General features: G+C 38.4%; 1 protein-coding gene across 1 annotated transcript in view; it reads left to right on the top strand.

Annotated features, from left to right (window-relative positions):
- Positions 1-17,002, top strand: part of LOC119425511 (glutamate receptor ionotropic, kainate 5) — a 116,110-nt gene that overhangs the window by 64,733 nt on the left and 34,375 nt on the right. The window contains exons 8-9 of the mRNA XM_037693040.1: positions 1,575-1,581; positions 3,302-3,465. Coding sequence (XP_037548968.1) covers positions 1,575-1,581; positions 3,302-3,465 — 171 coding nt within the window. The remainder of the gene's footprint in view (positions 1-1,574; positions 1,582-3,301; positions 3,466-17,002) is intronic.

Raw genomic sequence — 17,002 nt, 5'->3', positions numbered from 1 at the left:
TATATATATATATAATGTCCATACATTAGCCGCATCATTGTATAAGCCATGGGATTCAAAGCCTGGGAAATAAGTAGTGGCTTATGGTATATGGAATAAGAGAAGAAAATAAAACCCATCAGAATAAAAGAAAATGATAAAATTATAAGCTGTTTGTAAAAATATGACTAAAACCGGAGGTCTTCAACTCTACAACATGAACGTTGCTGCTAATACATTTTCATTTTCTGCATTTTGTAAAAAAAAAAAAAATATATATATATATAACAACCATCTGAGGAAATTGCCATTTGAAATAAAATGTGAATGATCAGAGAAGCATTTGTCTGCGTGACTGGGTGAACTTCCTCATAGATCACTTTGATGGGGGTTAAGTCTGGCGCAAACTCCTTCAGTTTTAACCGCAGGGTAAGGATTATTCATATTCTGTGAACCCAATAGGACATTTCCCCATCATAAAAGAAGCTCGCTCTGCAGTGGGAACAATACAAGCACTTGACACAAGTGAAATTCTTGTCTTCTGAACTTGGCTCAAAGGGATGCCTCAGGGCTACCCAAGCCAGCTCTTACTCTAATCTTCATCAAAAAGCAAAGTTAACCTGAATCTTAAAGGTAGAGAGGGTGTCTGCCTCATGAACTCCTACGATGTTGCAATGAAAATAATATGTTTGTCAAAGGCTATCTTTTCCTATATTACTTTTAGAAAATGTGGAAATTACAAGTCTATATTAGAAAGCAAAAAGGTTCTAATGAGATAATAGAGAACTATAAAGCTTGGCTATATTTTCTTTTTTTGCTTTTAAAAGAAAGCACATTTTGATGCTATTCAGAATTCATTGAGACATCAGTGGAGAGAAGCTCAAACAGCAAAGCCTTTTTGGGACTATAGGGAGGGAAGGGAAGTTAGAAATTGTCATCATTGTATGTTCCCATATAATGGCAAAATAAGTTATCTGCATTTAACCCAACACACCTGAGATACACCCAGGTGGAGCAGTGTGCAGCTATGTAAGTGCCCAGGGAGAAATTATGGATTGTCTTGCTCAGAGACACTGAGACATGTGGGAATGGCTGGGAGTCGTACCGCGACTTTCTGGTCCCAAGTCGGCTGCCCTACCTCTACCCCATCTTGGCCCCCTCTTGTCTATAGAACTCTTTCTGCAGCATTTTTAATAATTAAAAGCTTTGTGGTAAATTGTTGCAACAAATCCGTAGACTTTTGTTAAGTGTCATTAGAACGACAGTCTGTACACCTCAAGAACAGTCTACATTTAAATGTGTCTCATCCCTCAGAAATGTCTCAGGTCTGTGACAGACAACAAAAGCAACAATAAAAAGCAATTAAAAAAAATAGTGTTATATGATTTAGCAAATCAGTAGGAAATTTAGAGTAATGACAAAAAGTACTTTAGGTGAAGCTAACCCTTTTAGGTCAGTTTTGGAGAGCTTTTCTTGTACAAGAGCAACACTGATAACTGTGGTGTTTTGAGCTGGGATTTGTTTAATCTATGAACAAATCCAAGTTTGGCAACAAGAAGTTTAACAGCTGAAAATTGCTTATCCTAACTTGGCAGCAAAACAGTGAGTGCAGCAAGAAGAACCATTTTCTCAATGTGGATACTCTCCAGCTCCTCCTCAAGGCATTCCGAAACCAGTGAGGATATTCATTGCAACCCCTCCAGCAAGCTCTGGCTCAGCAGGACATGCCAAAAAATTAAATATAAAAAAATATATAATAAAGAGGTTCCCAGAAGGCACTTGTAAAAATACAAATTTGTAATAATAATTTCATCAAATGTCATGTTAATTATGTATGTATGTATGTATGTATGTATGTATGTATGTATGTATAGTATGTATATACAGTATGTACTTGTATGTACAGTATGTATGCACAGTATGTATTGTATGTATGTATGTAAGTATGTACAGTATGTTTGTATGTATGTACTCTATGTATATATGTATGTATGTATGTACAGTATGTATGTACAGGATGGATATATGGATGAATGGATGGAATGACATTATGTTTGTATGTATGTACAGGATGGATGTATGGATGGACAGATGGATGGATGAATAATATACATGTATGTATGTACAGCATGTAAGTAAGTATGCATGTATACATACGTACTATATATGTACAGAATGTATTTGTTTGTACAAGATGGATGGATTGATGGATAGATGGACAATATGTATGTACAGCATGTACAGTATGTATGTATGTATGTATGTATGTATGTATGTATGGATGGATGGATGGATGGATGGATGTACAGTATGTATTGTATGTATGTAGGTACAAGATGAATGGATGGATGCATTGATGTATGTATGTATGTATGTATGGATGGATGGATGGATGGATGTACAGTATGTACTGTATGTATGTACAGTATGTATGTATTTTGTTTTTTATTGTGTTTTTGTATGCCTAAAGCAACACATATAGTTAATAAAAACTTCTGTCACATACATTTAGAAATAAATATTATCTTCCGTATGTTAATGATAAACTGGTGATCAGATTACACCCTTTTCTGACACAGCCCTTATGTTCCGGCAGCAGGAGGTGAACAAAAACTCAAAAGCTTCATCTTTGATGTTGTGATGATGAAACACAGATCCATAGATCGGCGCTGCAGTGGGAGGAAAGGTTGGCGTCTGCAGACAAAATCAGAGAGAATAACTACAGAAAAAAAAACATTATTTCTGACGGCATCACTTTCTTCTTAAAGTGTTTTCTGTTAATGAAAAAAGTTACTGCGATTCACTGGGTTCTGCTCATTACTGGTTATATTAGCAGCCATTAGGAAGTTATGAAATCCTCCTCCAAACACGTCTTGCTGCATTTTCTTTTCTTTTCTATTTGTGGTTGCTCAAGCATCTATGAGATTGTTTTGGAGGTTTAATTGTTTAAAATAAATATTGGCTCGTGGTTTCATTGCATTTTTTTATTTCAGTTTGTTTCCCTAAATGTCAGCTTATCCTAAACATACTCAACCCGTTTGGCTCTTCTTTCTTCTTTTGTAGGCTGTGGCTTTTGTAACTTCTTTTGCTAGATGTCCACTGACGACTATTTTAGTTTTCCTCCACTTTTTTTTCCCATCAAATTTTTCATTATTTATTTCTATTCAGCTTTACTTATATTCATGTTTTTCACTAGTCAAAAGAAGTGCAGACCCTTTTAAATTTTATTTAATTTGTACCTAATGAAAAGAAACTCCTATTTTCTGTTTTCTTTCCAGTTTGCTTCAAGCGTTGAAGGTCCACAAATACTCTTTTTGAAAAGTCATCATATTTTCTCTCTTTTTGTTTCTATTTTTGTTTGTCTCGCTGCAGAAAGCTGACCTGGCAGTTGCTGGCTTCACTATCACCTCTGAGAGAGAGAAGGTGATCGATTTCTCCAAACCGTTCATGACTCTGGGGATCAGCATCCTGTACCGAGTCCATCTGGTAAACTCAGCCACATATTATTGTTTCTTCTTTTCATAATTCAAAAATAACAGTCTGAAACCATGGACAGGAAAAAATAAAAAACTTTCACTAATACGTTTCTCGAGTTTGAAGCAAAATTGAGTAAAAATCTGAATCTGTGTCAAAGCATTTCATAAAAAATAAGTAAATAAAATAAAATTAATACCCATTTTAGAACTATAGGTTCTGCTTCATAAAAATACAAGATGGTGTAGAGCTCCAAGTCAATGTGAATGAAAAATATTAAACCAAACATTAAAAAAAAGCCAGACATTCTTGAAAACAAAATAACTACATAAATTGAATTGCCTGTGAAAATTCAGTGTGAATGCTTATTATAATAATGTATATAGTATATAATATATAGCAATAATTATTGCTGAAGAACTTGCTGAAGACTGCTAAAATTAGCTAAAAGCATGTCGCTGAAATGGAAGAACAAGCCAAAATTAGCAGAAAAAATCAGAAAAAAAAACATATTTGCTGAATTTAGTTTAAAAAAGCAGAAATGAACATTAAAATTAGGAAATTAGCTAAAAAAATACCGTAGAAACACGTTTAGCAGCTGTCCTCATTAGTTCCTGGATTAATACAGACTGTTGTCAAAAGAAAACAGGAATAAATTTTAAATTAAATATAGGTACATTTGCAAATCCTGCATTTTATTTTATTTTTTTTTACATTTTTACACATCTTAACATTTTTAGATTTAGGGTCATGTTTAGTAAAACTACTTGTACAGTATATATATATATATATATATATATATATAATTTGTTTTTTTTTTTGTTTTTTTGATGCAGCACTCTTACACTTGAGCACATGGCTACATGATAACAGTTCAACATTATATATTGCTCTTGAAAGTTAAAGAAAACGTATAAATATTTGTGCAAGTGTACAAAAAGTAAAACCTGCTTTTGAGTGTACCTGAGTGGACTGCAATGCAGCAAATAAGGTTTGAATCAAAGGATGTGGATACAAATCACTCTGGATTTGTCTACAAAGAACCAGCAAGCTGTTTGCTTTGCTGAAATGATGTTAAAAGTTTAATTTATTTCACAGTGTTTCCTGCAGAGTTGACGCAAACTGTTACAAACTGAACAGAAAAGTGTTTGCACCTGTTAATGTTGCCCTACCCCCCACCTCCCAAACCCCGCGGGTGGCTGATGATTTATTGAATTGGTACAGAAAAGGCTGCAGCTGCAGGAGCTACCTGGAGCTTGGCTGCTGGAGGCATCGACTGTTCTCAACGGCTCGGGTCACTCAGTCAAACTGAGTCCCCAAAGAAGCAACAGAAATGTTTCACTGCAAACAGAAACTGGAAGAGATGGTTCAAGGGAGACCAGATCAAGACAAAGCTGACAACACAAATAGACATTTTTTTGTTTGTTTGTTTTATTTATTTAGTGGGAGGGAAAAGATGAACAGAGTGACTGCTTTCAAATATTAGTTTTACAGTTTTCGAGGAAGTATTGCTGAACCTGACTAAATCTCTAATATACTGGGAGTGGTGGCACAGAGGTTAGAGAAGGTGGGCCTGTGATCGGAAGAAGTTGCTGGTTCAACTTCCGGTACTCACAACATCAAAATGTGGGTGAAATAGATGAAGCAAACAAACCTGCCTCCACCCTCATTTGCCCCACTCCAGGCCCTTGGGTGCCCTCGATAGCAGCTCTCTGCTCCACACAGAGGTCTGTGGTAGCTCAGTCTGTGGTTGTGTCAGGAAGAGCATCCAGCGTCACAACAATTGCCAAGTCTTTGTGCGACAGTTCGCTGTGGCGACCCCTACAGAAGGGAGCGGCCCCCCCAAAAAATGTATACATAGTAGTCCCTCGCTACTTCGCGGTTTGTTTTTCACGAACTCGCTCTATCACAGTTTTTCAATGTAAGACTGGACATCACACACACTGATTGACTGATAAGTCGCTGGATCGGCATGGAATATTTTATTTAAAATAAATTATCTTAAATGATTTTGCACCTGCTGCACCTGTGCGCAGCCCACAGCTGTGGGAGAAGCTTCCTCCGGCAGCTGATCAGCTGATCTCTGTTCAGAGCAAAGATGTGGGCGTGGCCAAGAGTGCAGCCAGAGGCAAAGAGCTGAAATCATGACATTCTGTACTCACAACTAGGGACAATTTAGAGCTACCAGTCAGCCTAACGCATGGATTTGGTCTGTGGGAGGAAACCAGAGTACCTGGAGAAAACCCACGCAGCACGGAGAGAGCATGCAAACTCCACCCAGAAAGGTCCCTGGACTGGGATTTGAACCAGGGTAACCTGCTCGCTGAGAGGCACCAGCTCTACCAACTGTGCCACCGTGCTGCACTAAGTGATGCCACCCAACTTAATTCAAGCAGCTCTTATAAAGTCACTGTTGATATAAACTTTAATTCAGTGAATCTTTGATTTTTTGAGGATTCAAAAGGATTTGGTTCTTTACCCTTTACCTCCATGTTTTAACCTTTAAAAACCCACCACCTGCCAAACTGGACAGCTTTTAGCTTTCTGCAAATCAATATTGATGTGTTTGAAAAGTTCCTAATGGTGATCATATTACTCTGACTATCATTTCTCCATCACACACTTTGAATAACAAACTCCAGCACTCTTCTAAACGTATTTTTGACAAATTTCTCAACTTCAGCCTGAGCAGAAATGATCTGTTTAAGGAGACAAAAATACTTCCAAACTCATTCAGCTGTTCTACAAACTCAAGAGTTAAACTTACACACGCGCTAATTCTCTCCCACACAAACGCTGCAGCTTTGTGTAAATGTACCTAAACAATGGAGCAACTATACTTGGTGGTACCAAATGCAGCCTCAGCAATCAGATTAACTCTGCAGGGAATACATCACACCCGTCCTGGCTCAATTACATCGGCTCCCCTTTCTTTACCAGATTTGATTAAACATCGTATTGATTACTTTTAAATCACTACATGGGTCTGATTCTACTTCACTCTTGTCTGCACTTCTTTACACCTCCAAACACTTATTGTGCTCTAGATCCCCTAAATCAGAGAATCAATTGATGAGTCAGTAATTAAACAAAAGACCAAAGTGTCTTGTTTGAGTTTCAAAACTGAAAACAAAGAGTTATTTTTTAATTTTTTTTATGTTGTTAGTGTTGTTTCTTGCATGGTCTGATTGATTTAATTCTAATAAAATGTTTGTTGTTCCAACATTTTCTTTTATTTCTGGACGTCTAAAACACAATCACAGTTTGTTTGTTTGTTTTCTTTTCTTTCTTGCTCTTGGTGAAGGCGGACACTTTTTCTTCCCGCTCCTTCCTCTACTTATGCTCTTTGTCCTGTGAACCTGTCAGAGTATCTCTTTGCATATCTTCCAAATTGTACATTATGGATCTGGTCAGCTGGTCTCTCAACGCAATTGATCAAATTTTCTTGACAAGAAGACAGGGCGAAGGAGAGCCCTCCTGCCCCGACGGGACACGCAGCCAGATACATGAAGGATTCCTAGGGGCAGTAGAAGATCGTGTGTTTGTCCAAATTGTTGGTTGACCTTGGAAAGCTGATTATCTCAAATTCTTCTGGATGTTATGTGAACAACATGCTCTGCCCCCACTTTGTGTTTCGTTGGACGGGCTGTACTGAAATGAAATTTTGCTGTGCTTCAGTGCAATGTCAATACAGGCTGATTCTGATTTTTCTCCTTCCTGACCTTCTTGCTCAACCAGTCTCCGTGACCACCTTTATAAAGAAACCTGGCTGTTTTAAGCTCCTCCCACCTTTCTGCTCACAGTGCTCTTGGGAACAGTTCAACCATCTTTTCAAATTTTTCCCACAGTTTTAGAATTAGGTTCTTTGAGGAATCTTTTGCTTTCCTGAAGAGTCCTAACATGCAGAGTAGGTTATGTGATCTTTAAATGAGTGCCTTTAGTGGCACAGCAATCACTTCAGTTCTTCACGCTCATATCACATTAGAGACTGTCTGAATGATGTTAGAAAATACAGAAATAAATGTGCAAATGACCAATGTCTATGACCATTCTCTTTGAAAATATATATTTAGGTTTTAGATTGAAACAAAAAAGAAAAATAAGCCTCTTATTTGCGATTGTTGAATGAATAAAATGAATAAAAATGGAAAAACAAACGTATGAGGAATTCATTTGGACGTAAAGCTTCAAAATATTGTGCAAAATGAAACGAGCGTGTCTGAAATGACTAAACCTGAGAATCTGATGCAATACAAAACAATAACCCTGCAAGCAGCTTTGTAGAGTTGCCTTAGTCTTTTTTTATTTCTTTTTATGCTTTTAATAAAAGCAGAAAAGCAGGATACATCTGAGAAGTCTGCATCACAAATTATATTGGGTTACTCAAATCAGAGTCTGGCATCAATATGCTTTACAAAAGATGACAAAAAAAAATTAAAAATCAGGTTTTAATGCAGTGAAAAGCAGACGTGGACAGAAAACATGAGTGTGCAACAATCAAATTTAAAGTGTTTAAATTGGGCAGGATTTGTTTTTCCCATGGTTTAAGTTGTGTTTATTTCTTTGTGATGATTACTTTTTAGTTCTTAATACTTGCTCAGTCAGTCTCAGTCCTGTCACACACCCCTACACGTGTTCCATAATACTATTAGGCCAGCTGTCTCCACTCATGTCATGCGTTATCAATGCATACTTATATTTATATCCATTTAAACTCTTCACTCAGCAGTTGTTCATTGACACATCTTCTCTTGACTTTATGTTTTCTCTTTTCTTCAAGTTTTCTTTTGTGTGTTGCCACCACGTCAGCCTTTTAGCTTTCTTTAATAAAGTTTTATTATTTTACCAAGTTCCTGACATGGTCTTTATATATGTTTATAGTCTTCCACAAAACCTGACCACATTACAGATTCACCCTCACTATCTTATGTAGGAGCATCTCTAACTCTTATTCCAATAAATCTTTCATATTTTTCTGCATCTAAACATTATTTATGATCATGCCCAAAGCACATGCAGGACACATTTGCACCTATTAGCATATTTAAATGAAGTTGTGTCAAGGGGGGATGCTTTTAATGTTATGTTTGTCAGGTTGCATGAAGGAAAAGTGTGCAGGAACAATGCAAGTGCACTGTTTAATAAATCTGAATTTATTTTGTTCACACACAATTTGTCCCTATCCCTAGTTCATTGTGAAAGTTGCACACTATTTGATGATGAGGACCCTAATGCCTCCTGCTGACACTGTGACAGAGGCGGGGTACACAGTGGTCACAAGTCCATCACAGGACCACAGACAGTCTGTGCTCTCATTTACCCATTCATACAGCACTCTACTATATCTATACAAAGATTAATCAATGCTTTATTACATTCATACACTGATGGGACACACATCAGAGGCAATGAGAGGTTCCATGCCTTGCCCTGAGACACTTCGGCATGCGACTGCTGGTGGAATTGAAAACCCAACTCTTGCATTGGAGGATGACCACTCTAACCACTCAGCCACAGCCTCCCCAGTTAAGTTAACCTAACCTGCATATTTTGGTTTATGGTTGAACCTGAAGAAAACCCACACATGCACTAGGAGAAAATGCAAACTCCACACAGAAAAGCTCCAGGCTGGGAGGCAACCTTCTCCCTTAGAGGTGACATCTCTTACCACTGTTCACCGTGTCACCCAGCCAGTGAACCACTGGAATAATTTGAATGAAACTGTCCAAATCATCTGAGACATATCTGCATGTGTTGACATGTTGAAATCAATCCAATTCAAGATGGCAGCCACAGCTATGCAGGCTTAGGAGACAAAAACCCTGTTTTGTATGCACTTACCACCGTCAGTGTAAACTTGGGAGTGAATCCCTGATGTTTAGTGACCGTGACAAAACATGTTGTGCATCTGATTAAGGACTAATACAACCTCGCGTCTTTAAACAGAGAAACAAAGGGATCACGCATGAGCTTGAATGAACGTCTCTTCGAGCAACGATTACATTTGAAAGAAGATTTTTCCCATTTGTCATTATCATTAAAATATTTCACATGCATCTCCTTGAGGGAAGGATTATGATAGCTGCATCACCCCTGCCTGCAGATAATGTTAATGTACATCTGCAGCTCATTAGAATGCACCGCCACCATCTGTCCTCCATGTTTGATCCAGTCCACTGTGACAGCATCAGTTTATTGACTCAGTGATCAGTCAGCTGCTTAATGTGTATACAGCAAAGCCACGCTCTCGCAGCAGTGTCTCAGCTGCATTTTCTTAAGTGTTTATTTAGAGATTAAGTTGACCGAGAGCACGTTTTTACTCACAGTAACGGACTGCTGTGGCAATTTATGTCCTCACACTGATGGCTGACGAGCTGTGAGAAATCCATCGTCTCAATCAGGCCTACAACTTCAGTCTCCTGGTTCAGTCAAAATTGGAGGATTTGAACCATAAATTTGCTCTGTTAAACACCAAGCTGCTCCTATCAAGTGCAGCACCCTTGATAAATGGGCTAACAGCCCATGTTGATGATGGCGCACACACATTCAATATAGTGACAGGATTTATCTGCTCAACAGCCTCAAGGCAAATACAATCCTAAAGGCCCCAATGGATTTTTTCTCCCATTGCATGACAATAAATATGTTATTTAGACAATGTTTTGCTTCAATCCAACACAATCATTTAAGCTGTGTAATATAAACTTGGCAATAGCTTTGAAACTTAGAAATAAAGCAGTAGCCCATGTTGGCTTGGTCAGGATTTCCCTTCTTTGTTGCACTAGTTCAGGGTTCTGCATCCTACAGCTCTGGGACCACAATGGTTCCATTACAGCAGCTCTTTGTAGCTTTAGTCATAAATAACATGAAAATGAAAAATTATATTCAGAACCACAATAGGAAAAACAGATGTTAGCAGTTTCCCTGTTCAGTTTTTTTTTGCAATATCTTAATAAAAGTTATGTAACAGAATACCATTAAGGCAAAAAAAAAAAAAAAAAAAGTAAAGCACATATCAGTTAGTTTTACCAAATAAGATCAGATAAAACTTTACTGATCCTGCAGGAAATAGATGATAAAACATAGATAGATATAACAAATATACATGTAGATAGATAGATGATAAAACAAAGTATTAGGGCAAACATAAATTTCCTTTTGTGCCAGTGATTTTTTTTTTCTTTCTGAAATACCCTATAAAATTAAACATTTAACACATTTACAGTAAGTTCCAAAGAAAAGAAAAAAACTTGCAGGTGCAGTTTTTGGAAACGTATTAGGTTCTGAGTTACTGGTGTAAATGTAAAGTTACTGGACAAATAGAGATTAATACAGAAAATTCTGCTGCAAAAATCCATCCATTCATTATCATTACATTCTTCTTCCTTTTTGGGTCGTGGTGGGGTCACTGGTGCCCATGTCCAACTATCACTATGTGAGAGGCGGGGGACACCCTGGACAGATCACAAGTCCATCACAGGGACACATGGAGACAAAGGCGACAAAGAACAATTCACTCTCTCACTCACACCTAGGGCCAATTAGAGTTACCAATCAGCCTAACATGCATGTTTTTGATCTGTGAGGAAACTGGAGTACCCGGAGAAAGCCCATACATGCACGGAGAGAACATGCAAACTCCACCCAGAAAGACCCCAGGCCAGGCTTTGAACCAGGGTAGCCTGCTCTGAGAGACAATGAAATGACAAAATCATTGTAACATATGTAGAAACATCCCACTCTTTTCAAGACCTTCACATTGTTAGATATCCATGTATTTGTATAAATTTGTAGCCATAAATTTGTAGCAATATGTGCAGTGTGGCACAAACAGATTCACCTTCCTTAATTAATTATTATTTTATAGTATTAGATTAATAATTGGTTATTATTCAGTTTGTCAATTTCCAGCAATATTCTGCAACTTTTAGTTTAATGGCAAATCTGTTAAAATGACTATTGTCAAAATTGTTGAATTTAAGTGTTAATTATTAAATAATTGGATATTTTGGAAAAAGGACATTATTATTCCAGTTGAGTTTTCCCGAATGTTTAATGAGCTAAATGATGGTTTGCCTCAAGCCGACCAGGGATAAAACTATATTGGTGAAACAATGTCTCATTATATGTTCACAGAGAGAAGGAAATAAGTTTCTAGTTAAATAGTGGAATTGCTAAAAATGATTCAACTTTCCAAAGATTAGTTAGGCATCACAAGTTTTATTAATTATGTCTGGACAATTAAACTTTAAGATTTGTAGACAGTTTTCTACAGGTATATAAAGTATTTGAAAACAATGTATTACAAAGGAAGCCCATTTCACACCATCTAGCCACCCTTCCATTATCTATTGCTTGTTCTGGAGTCCGGTCACAGGGCAGTGGCTAGAGCAGAGAGGTCTGGATATCTCTTTCCACAGCCACCTCTTTCAACCCTGCTGGAAGTATTCATAGGTGGCGCAGAGGTTAGAAGATGGACCTGTGATCGGAAAGTCGCAGGTTCAACTCCCAGTGCCGTCAACATCAAAATGTGGGTGGAAAAGGTGAAACGCCCACACCTCCCTCCACCCTCATTCGCCTTACTCTGGGCCCCTGAGCAAGGCCCTTAACCCCCACCATCTGCTCCCTAAACAGGTCTCTCTTGAAAATGAGTTATCGTGGCTCATTGAGACTACCTGGATAAATAAACGGTAAATGAAAAAAAAAAGTATGTCCAGTATGTCCGGTGTCTTTCCTAGGATCTCCTGCCAGATAGACATGTTTTAGAACACTGTCCTAGTGAAACATCCCAATGATACCTTAAGTGGGACATCCCAATGATACCTTAATCAGATGCCAAAACCGCCTAAACTTATTCCTCTCGTAGAAGAGCAGCTGATTTAGAGGTACAGATCCTCACCCCTGCTGCTTCACAATCACCACTCCAGTGAGAGCTGAAGATCAAGACATGATGACCCTAACATCATCACAGTATCCACAAATAGAAGAGACAGAATTCTAAGGTCACACTCATGAAGCCCATCCACACAGCATACCCAAGAAAACACAGTTAAATGCCTTCTCCAGGTCTATTAAACACATGTAAACTGGTTAGGTAAACATCAGTGCCACCTTGAGGACCCTAGCAAGGGCAAAGTACTGGTTCCACAGCTGGCCAGACCCCGCCATGTTCCTCCTGAATATGAGGTTGGACCATTGATCATCCTCTCTTCCCAATCACCCCTGATTAGACTTTACTGGTGAGTAAAGAGGCTGAGGAGTGGAATTGCCCTATAACTGGAACTCACTCTTGGGTCTCCTTACAGTCTTCTAACCGAAGACACTGGACATACAGGACAGATTTTGTCTCTGCTGGCATTGGAATGCCCATGAATCCTCCCACAAAGGCTAAAAGAGGTCGTTGTGGAAAGAAATGACTGGACCTTTCTGCTCAAGCCACTGCCCCACAACTGGACTCCAGAACAAGCAGCAGATAATGGAAGGATGGATAGATGGTGTTAAATGGGCTACCTTTGTAGTATTTATTTATTTTTTTCAAATTGGGGCCAAGATGGGGTAGAGATAGGGCAGCGAACTTGGGACCAGAAAGTTGCGGATCGACTCCCAGCCATTCCCACATGTTGTGGTGTCTCTGAGCAAGACACCTAATCCCAAATTGCTACCCGGGTGATTAAATAGCTGCCCACTGTTCCACCTGGGTGTAGTCTGATGGGTTTAATGTAGAGGACCAATTTTGTCATTGCATGGGAACATACAATGATGAAAACAAATAGCACTTACTTAACCTGCCAACCCGGTAGCACTGCTCCTTATGTTCATGCAATGTTGAAAAGGCATGACAACCGTAACAGCCTAGCAATATGCAGAGTCTTGTGGAACTCATAGCAAATCTTGTCCACCCTCTGGTCCCTCTCACCATGGAGCTTTTAAACTACTTGACAAACTTTTTAATTCACAGACCAACCACAAAGCCTCCTGACTCAGCTTCCTTCATGGAAGCTATGCTAATGGGATAGAGAAGGTCCTCACAGTATTCCTTCCACAACTGAACAATGTCAACAGCTCCCCACCTCCACTATACACAGTGGTGGTAAAATGCTGTTTTCCATACCTCAGATGGGGTGACTGCCAGAATATACTTGGGGCCAATCAAGAGTCCCAAGAGCTAACTTATGTAAGCTAGGGTCAGCATGCCAAGGATCTTACCTTTGGCTGCCACACTTATTAAAAACAAAAATGTCTGAAAATGGTTTCATCTAGATTATCAGTCAAATTACTGTATGTCTATTGATTGCAGAAAGAAACTCATCACACTGTGCATACCTTTAGATGTTATTTAAAATTAAAACAACGCATCATTATTTTTGAACCAAACATTCTTCTTGCTTATCAAAACCTAATGCCCACATTTTGCTCACGATGAAAATTAAGTACCATTTATGTGCTGAGTATGAGACTGAGGTGTGAAATGTTGTTAGATAATAAAGTATCCTGAATCCTCACAATCTGATGCTGACTTCGTTCACACTGGTTTATACCATTTATCAGACTTCACACAGCTCAGTGCCCTGCAGAAACACTAAAGGCTTTACAGTTTGTTACAAGTCACAGTTAAGGCTAATAATCTTCACCTGCACACCCTGTGGCGGGGAATCATTAAAGGTTTACTGCTGAGCTATATTCAGATTTTCTCAGACTCAGATCATGATTATTCTGTTTTGTTTCATTTAATAAAATGATCTTACAGTCGTTGAATGTTCACCACTCTGTCAGCTCAGAGGTCTTAGCTGTGCATAAGCTGCTTATATGTGCAGGCATATACGCACTGTTTCATTACATGGTAGTGGTCATATTTTATGAGTACGGTAATTGGTGAGATGTTGCCATTAATGGATATTTATGGTATACAATATATATAATATTTTCAGTTTTTATTGATGTACTTAGTTTAATGTGTTATAGAACTTGTGTGGAAATGCTATTGGGATCAATTTGTAATTTAGGCATAACGTAAATTAAAAGTACTTACTAAAACCACCTTAACAAGTGTTATAGGGTACACCCTTTTATCCTGTTAATATGAAACACATGCACATTGGTAATATCGTTCATTTAATTTAATCTCAGATGGTTCCTAAAGCAGCTAACTATACAATACGGGGATGTCTGTAAGCATATAATCAGCTTTACACACATTATTAACGCACACTAAGACATGCTGCATGTGTCTACAAAGCTTACGAGGACATTAAAAGATTGTAATCTATTTAATTGCCTAAGCTGTTGACTTATGCACACACATTAGTGAAGACATCTACGTGTTTATCAGGGCATTTGCCCCCTGGTGCTGAACAATCTGAATTAATGTCTTCTGCTGCTCCCACTTCATCAATACTCACTATATTATCACCTGGTTATTCATTGAATTTGGGGCAAAAAAAAAAGAAAAATCACCACAATGCATTCAAATTCTTGTGACATTATCAAAAAGATGATATCAGATGTGCAGAAGAGAAGGAAATGTGTAAAAATATGTTGTTGATTTTAGATATCTTTAGTCAACCTTCATCCACACAGTGACAAGAGAAATATTTATACTTAAAAAGGGACATTGCTCAAATAAATCCATTTCCAAAGGTTTGCTGAACAGCATCACAAACTTGATTAGCTGTTTAATTATTTGAGTTAAGATAATCAAAATTTAGGGTTTCTTAAGACTGCTGTGTTTCCCCTTCCATTATACAAGCGGGGCGCCCCGCCCTGCTAGCAGAGCGTAATACCAGGCGCGCAAGCTAAAAAGCTAAATTCGGCGCTCATGTTGCCTCTTTCCTCATGCTCAACTGATCCCCAACACCCTCCATGCTCGAAAACTGTCTGTACAAACAGCACGCAGCTCAGTGGTGTCACTGTGTCCCCCATCCCAAGGTAAAAAAAAAAAATCATGGACGAGATGAGCGCCCCGCCATGTCAAGTTAACTAGGGGAAACACTGGACCGTTAACTTTAAACAGTGAGGATGGATAGGTAGCACATTTGGAAACAGTTAAAATGCAAACAACATAAGCTGATGAAGCATAAAATAAAAACCAACAACAAAACCAATAAATTACTTCTGTATATACAGTAGTCCCTCGTTTACTGCAGGGGTTTGGTTCTGACCCACCCCCACAAGTACCGTAAGTGAAATTCCGCAAAGTTTATTTATTTATTTATTAATCCTTATTTGACCAGGCAAATCCTATTGAGATCACAAATCTCTTGTGCAAGGGAGGCCTGGGCCTGAAGGCAGTCTAACATGCATGTTTTTGTTCTGTGGGAGGAAACCGGAGTACCCGGAGAAAACCCACACAAGTGTGAGAAGAGCGTGCAAACTCCACACAGAAAGACCCCAGGTCCAACTGGGGATTGAACTCAGGACCTTCTTGCTGTGAGGCAACAGTGCTAACCACTGAGCCGTCGTGCTGCGATGCGAGTTCTGAGCCATGCCTCTTTTTGCTCCACGATGTTTGCTTCGTTTTTGAAAGCTCACATCTGTGCGGGACGTGTCCAGCTCCATTAGTGATTTGTGAACAACCAGAGCCAAATTAAAGACGGACCTACCTTTGTGGATGTTGAGGAACTGATTTATGCCGTGGAGCAAAGAATATGGAGAAAGAGATAAAAAGTTTCATCCAGGATAATGTCTAGTCAACAAGGGGGCCTGTTTTTAACGTGAAATATTAGGTAATGCAGTTCGTTCACACCAGTACATCGTTGTCGAGAAAGACTTATTGTATAAGACTGAATTATGATAAAATCCTGGCTGTTGTTTGGCTAGCTGTTAGCATAGATGAAAACTTCTGCCTTTTTTCAATACTTTGCACTCCATGACTGATGTCACATCTAAACAGATTCTAACTATTGACAACTATTTAACAAAACACCACTTCAAAAATGAACAGACTATCTCTTTAAGCTTCTGAGCTGATGCTTTACTCATCATTTTTGTCCCTTTTTCCAGCTTTCAGCTCAGGGTTACATCCAGCCTCGGGCGTCTTACCAGGACTTACTGAGATATACGAGCGAAATGGATTCAGAGGATACTTCAATGGCATGGGAGCCAGCTTCGTCAGAGCTATTCCATGTGCGCTGATTAACTACACTCTCACGAAAAAATTTGAAATTTTGTTTTCTTCCACTGAGTCTTGAGGAACATCAATGTTTGTGACTGTTAATGACATATAGGTTTCCAAAAATAACAGGAATCCTGAAAATAGGCTGAAGCAAATCTGGCTCTTTTTTCATTTATTCATTAATTAATTTATTTTGAACGTTGACACCTCAAATTCTCAAATAAAGAAAATAAAACCAACACAATGATTTGGAAATAATAAACCTGTCTCTGCAAGGTTAACCTAAATATGACAAAATGTAGATGCAGTCTGTCTTTGTTTTTAATGTGTATTTGTATGTTCTGTTGTGTGTTAATAAACTTTATAATTAAATAACTTCAGTTAGTGTGTTTGATCGAGGGGTCTTAAGGGGGATCTGGCTGGTTTTTTTTTTTTTTT

This window comes from Nematolebias whitei, chromosome 19 (genome assembly GCF_014905685.2).
Source record: "Nematolebias whitei isolate Nwh7 chromosome 19, NemWhi1, whole genome shotgun sequence".
Lineage (NCBI taxonomy): Eukaryota > Metazoa > Chordata > Actinopteri > Cyprinodontiformes > Rivulidae > Nematolebias > Nematolebias whitei.
Note: the sequence above shows the minus strand (reverse complement) of the source record. Positions and strands in the feature narration are given on the sequence as shown.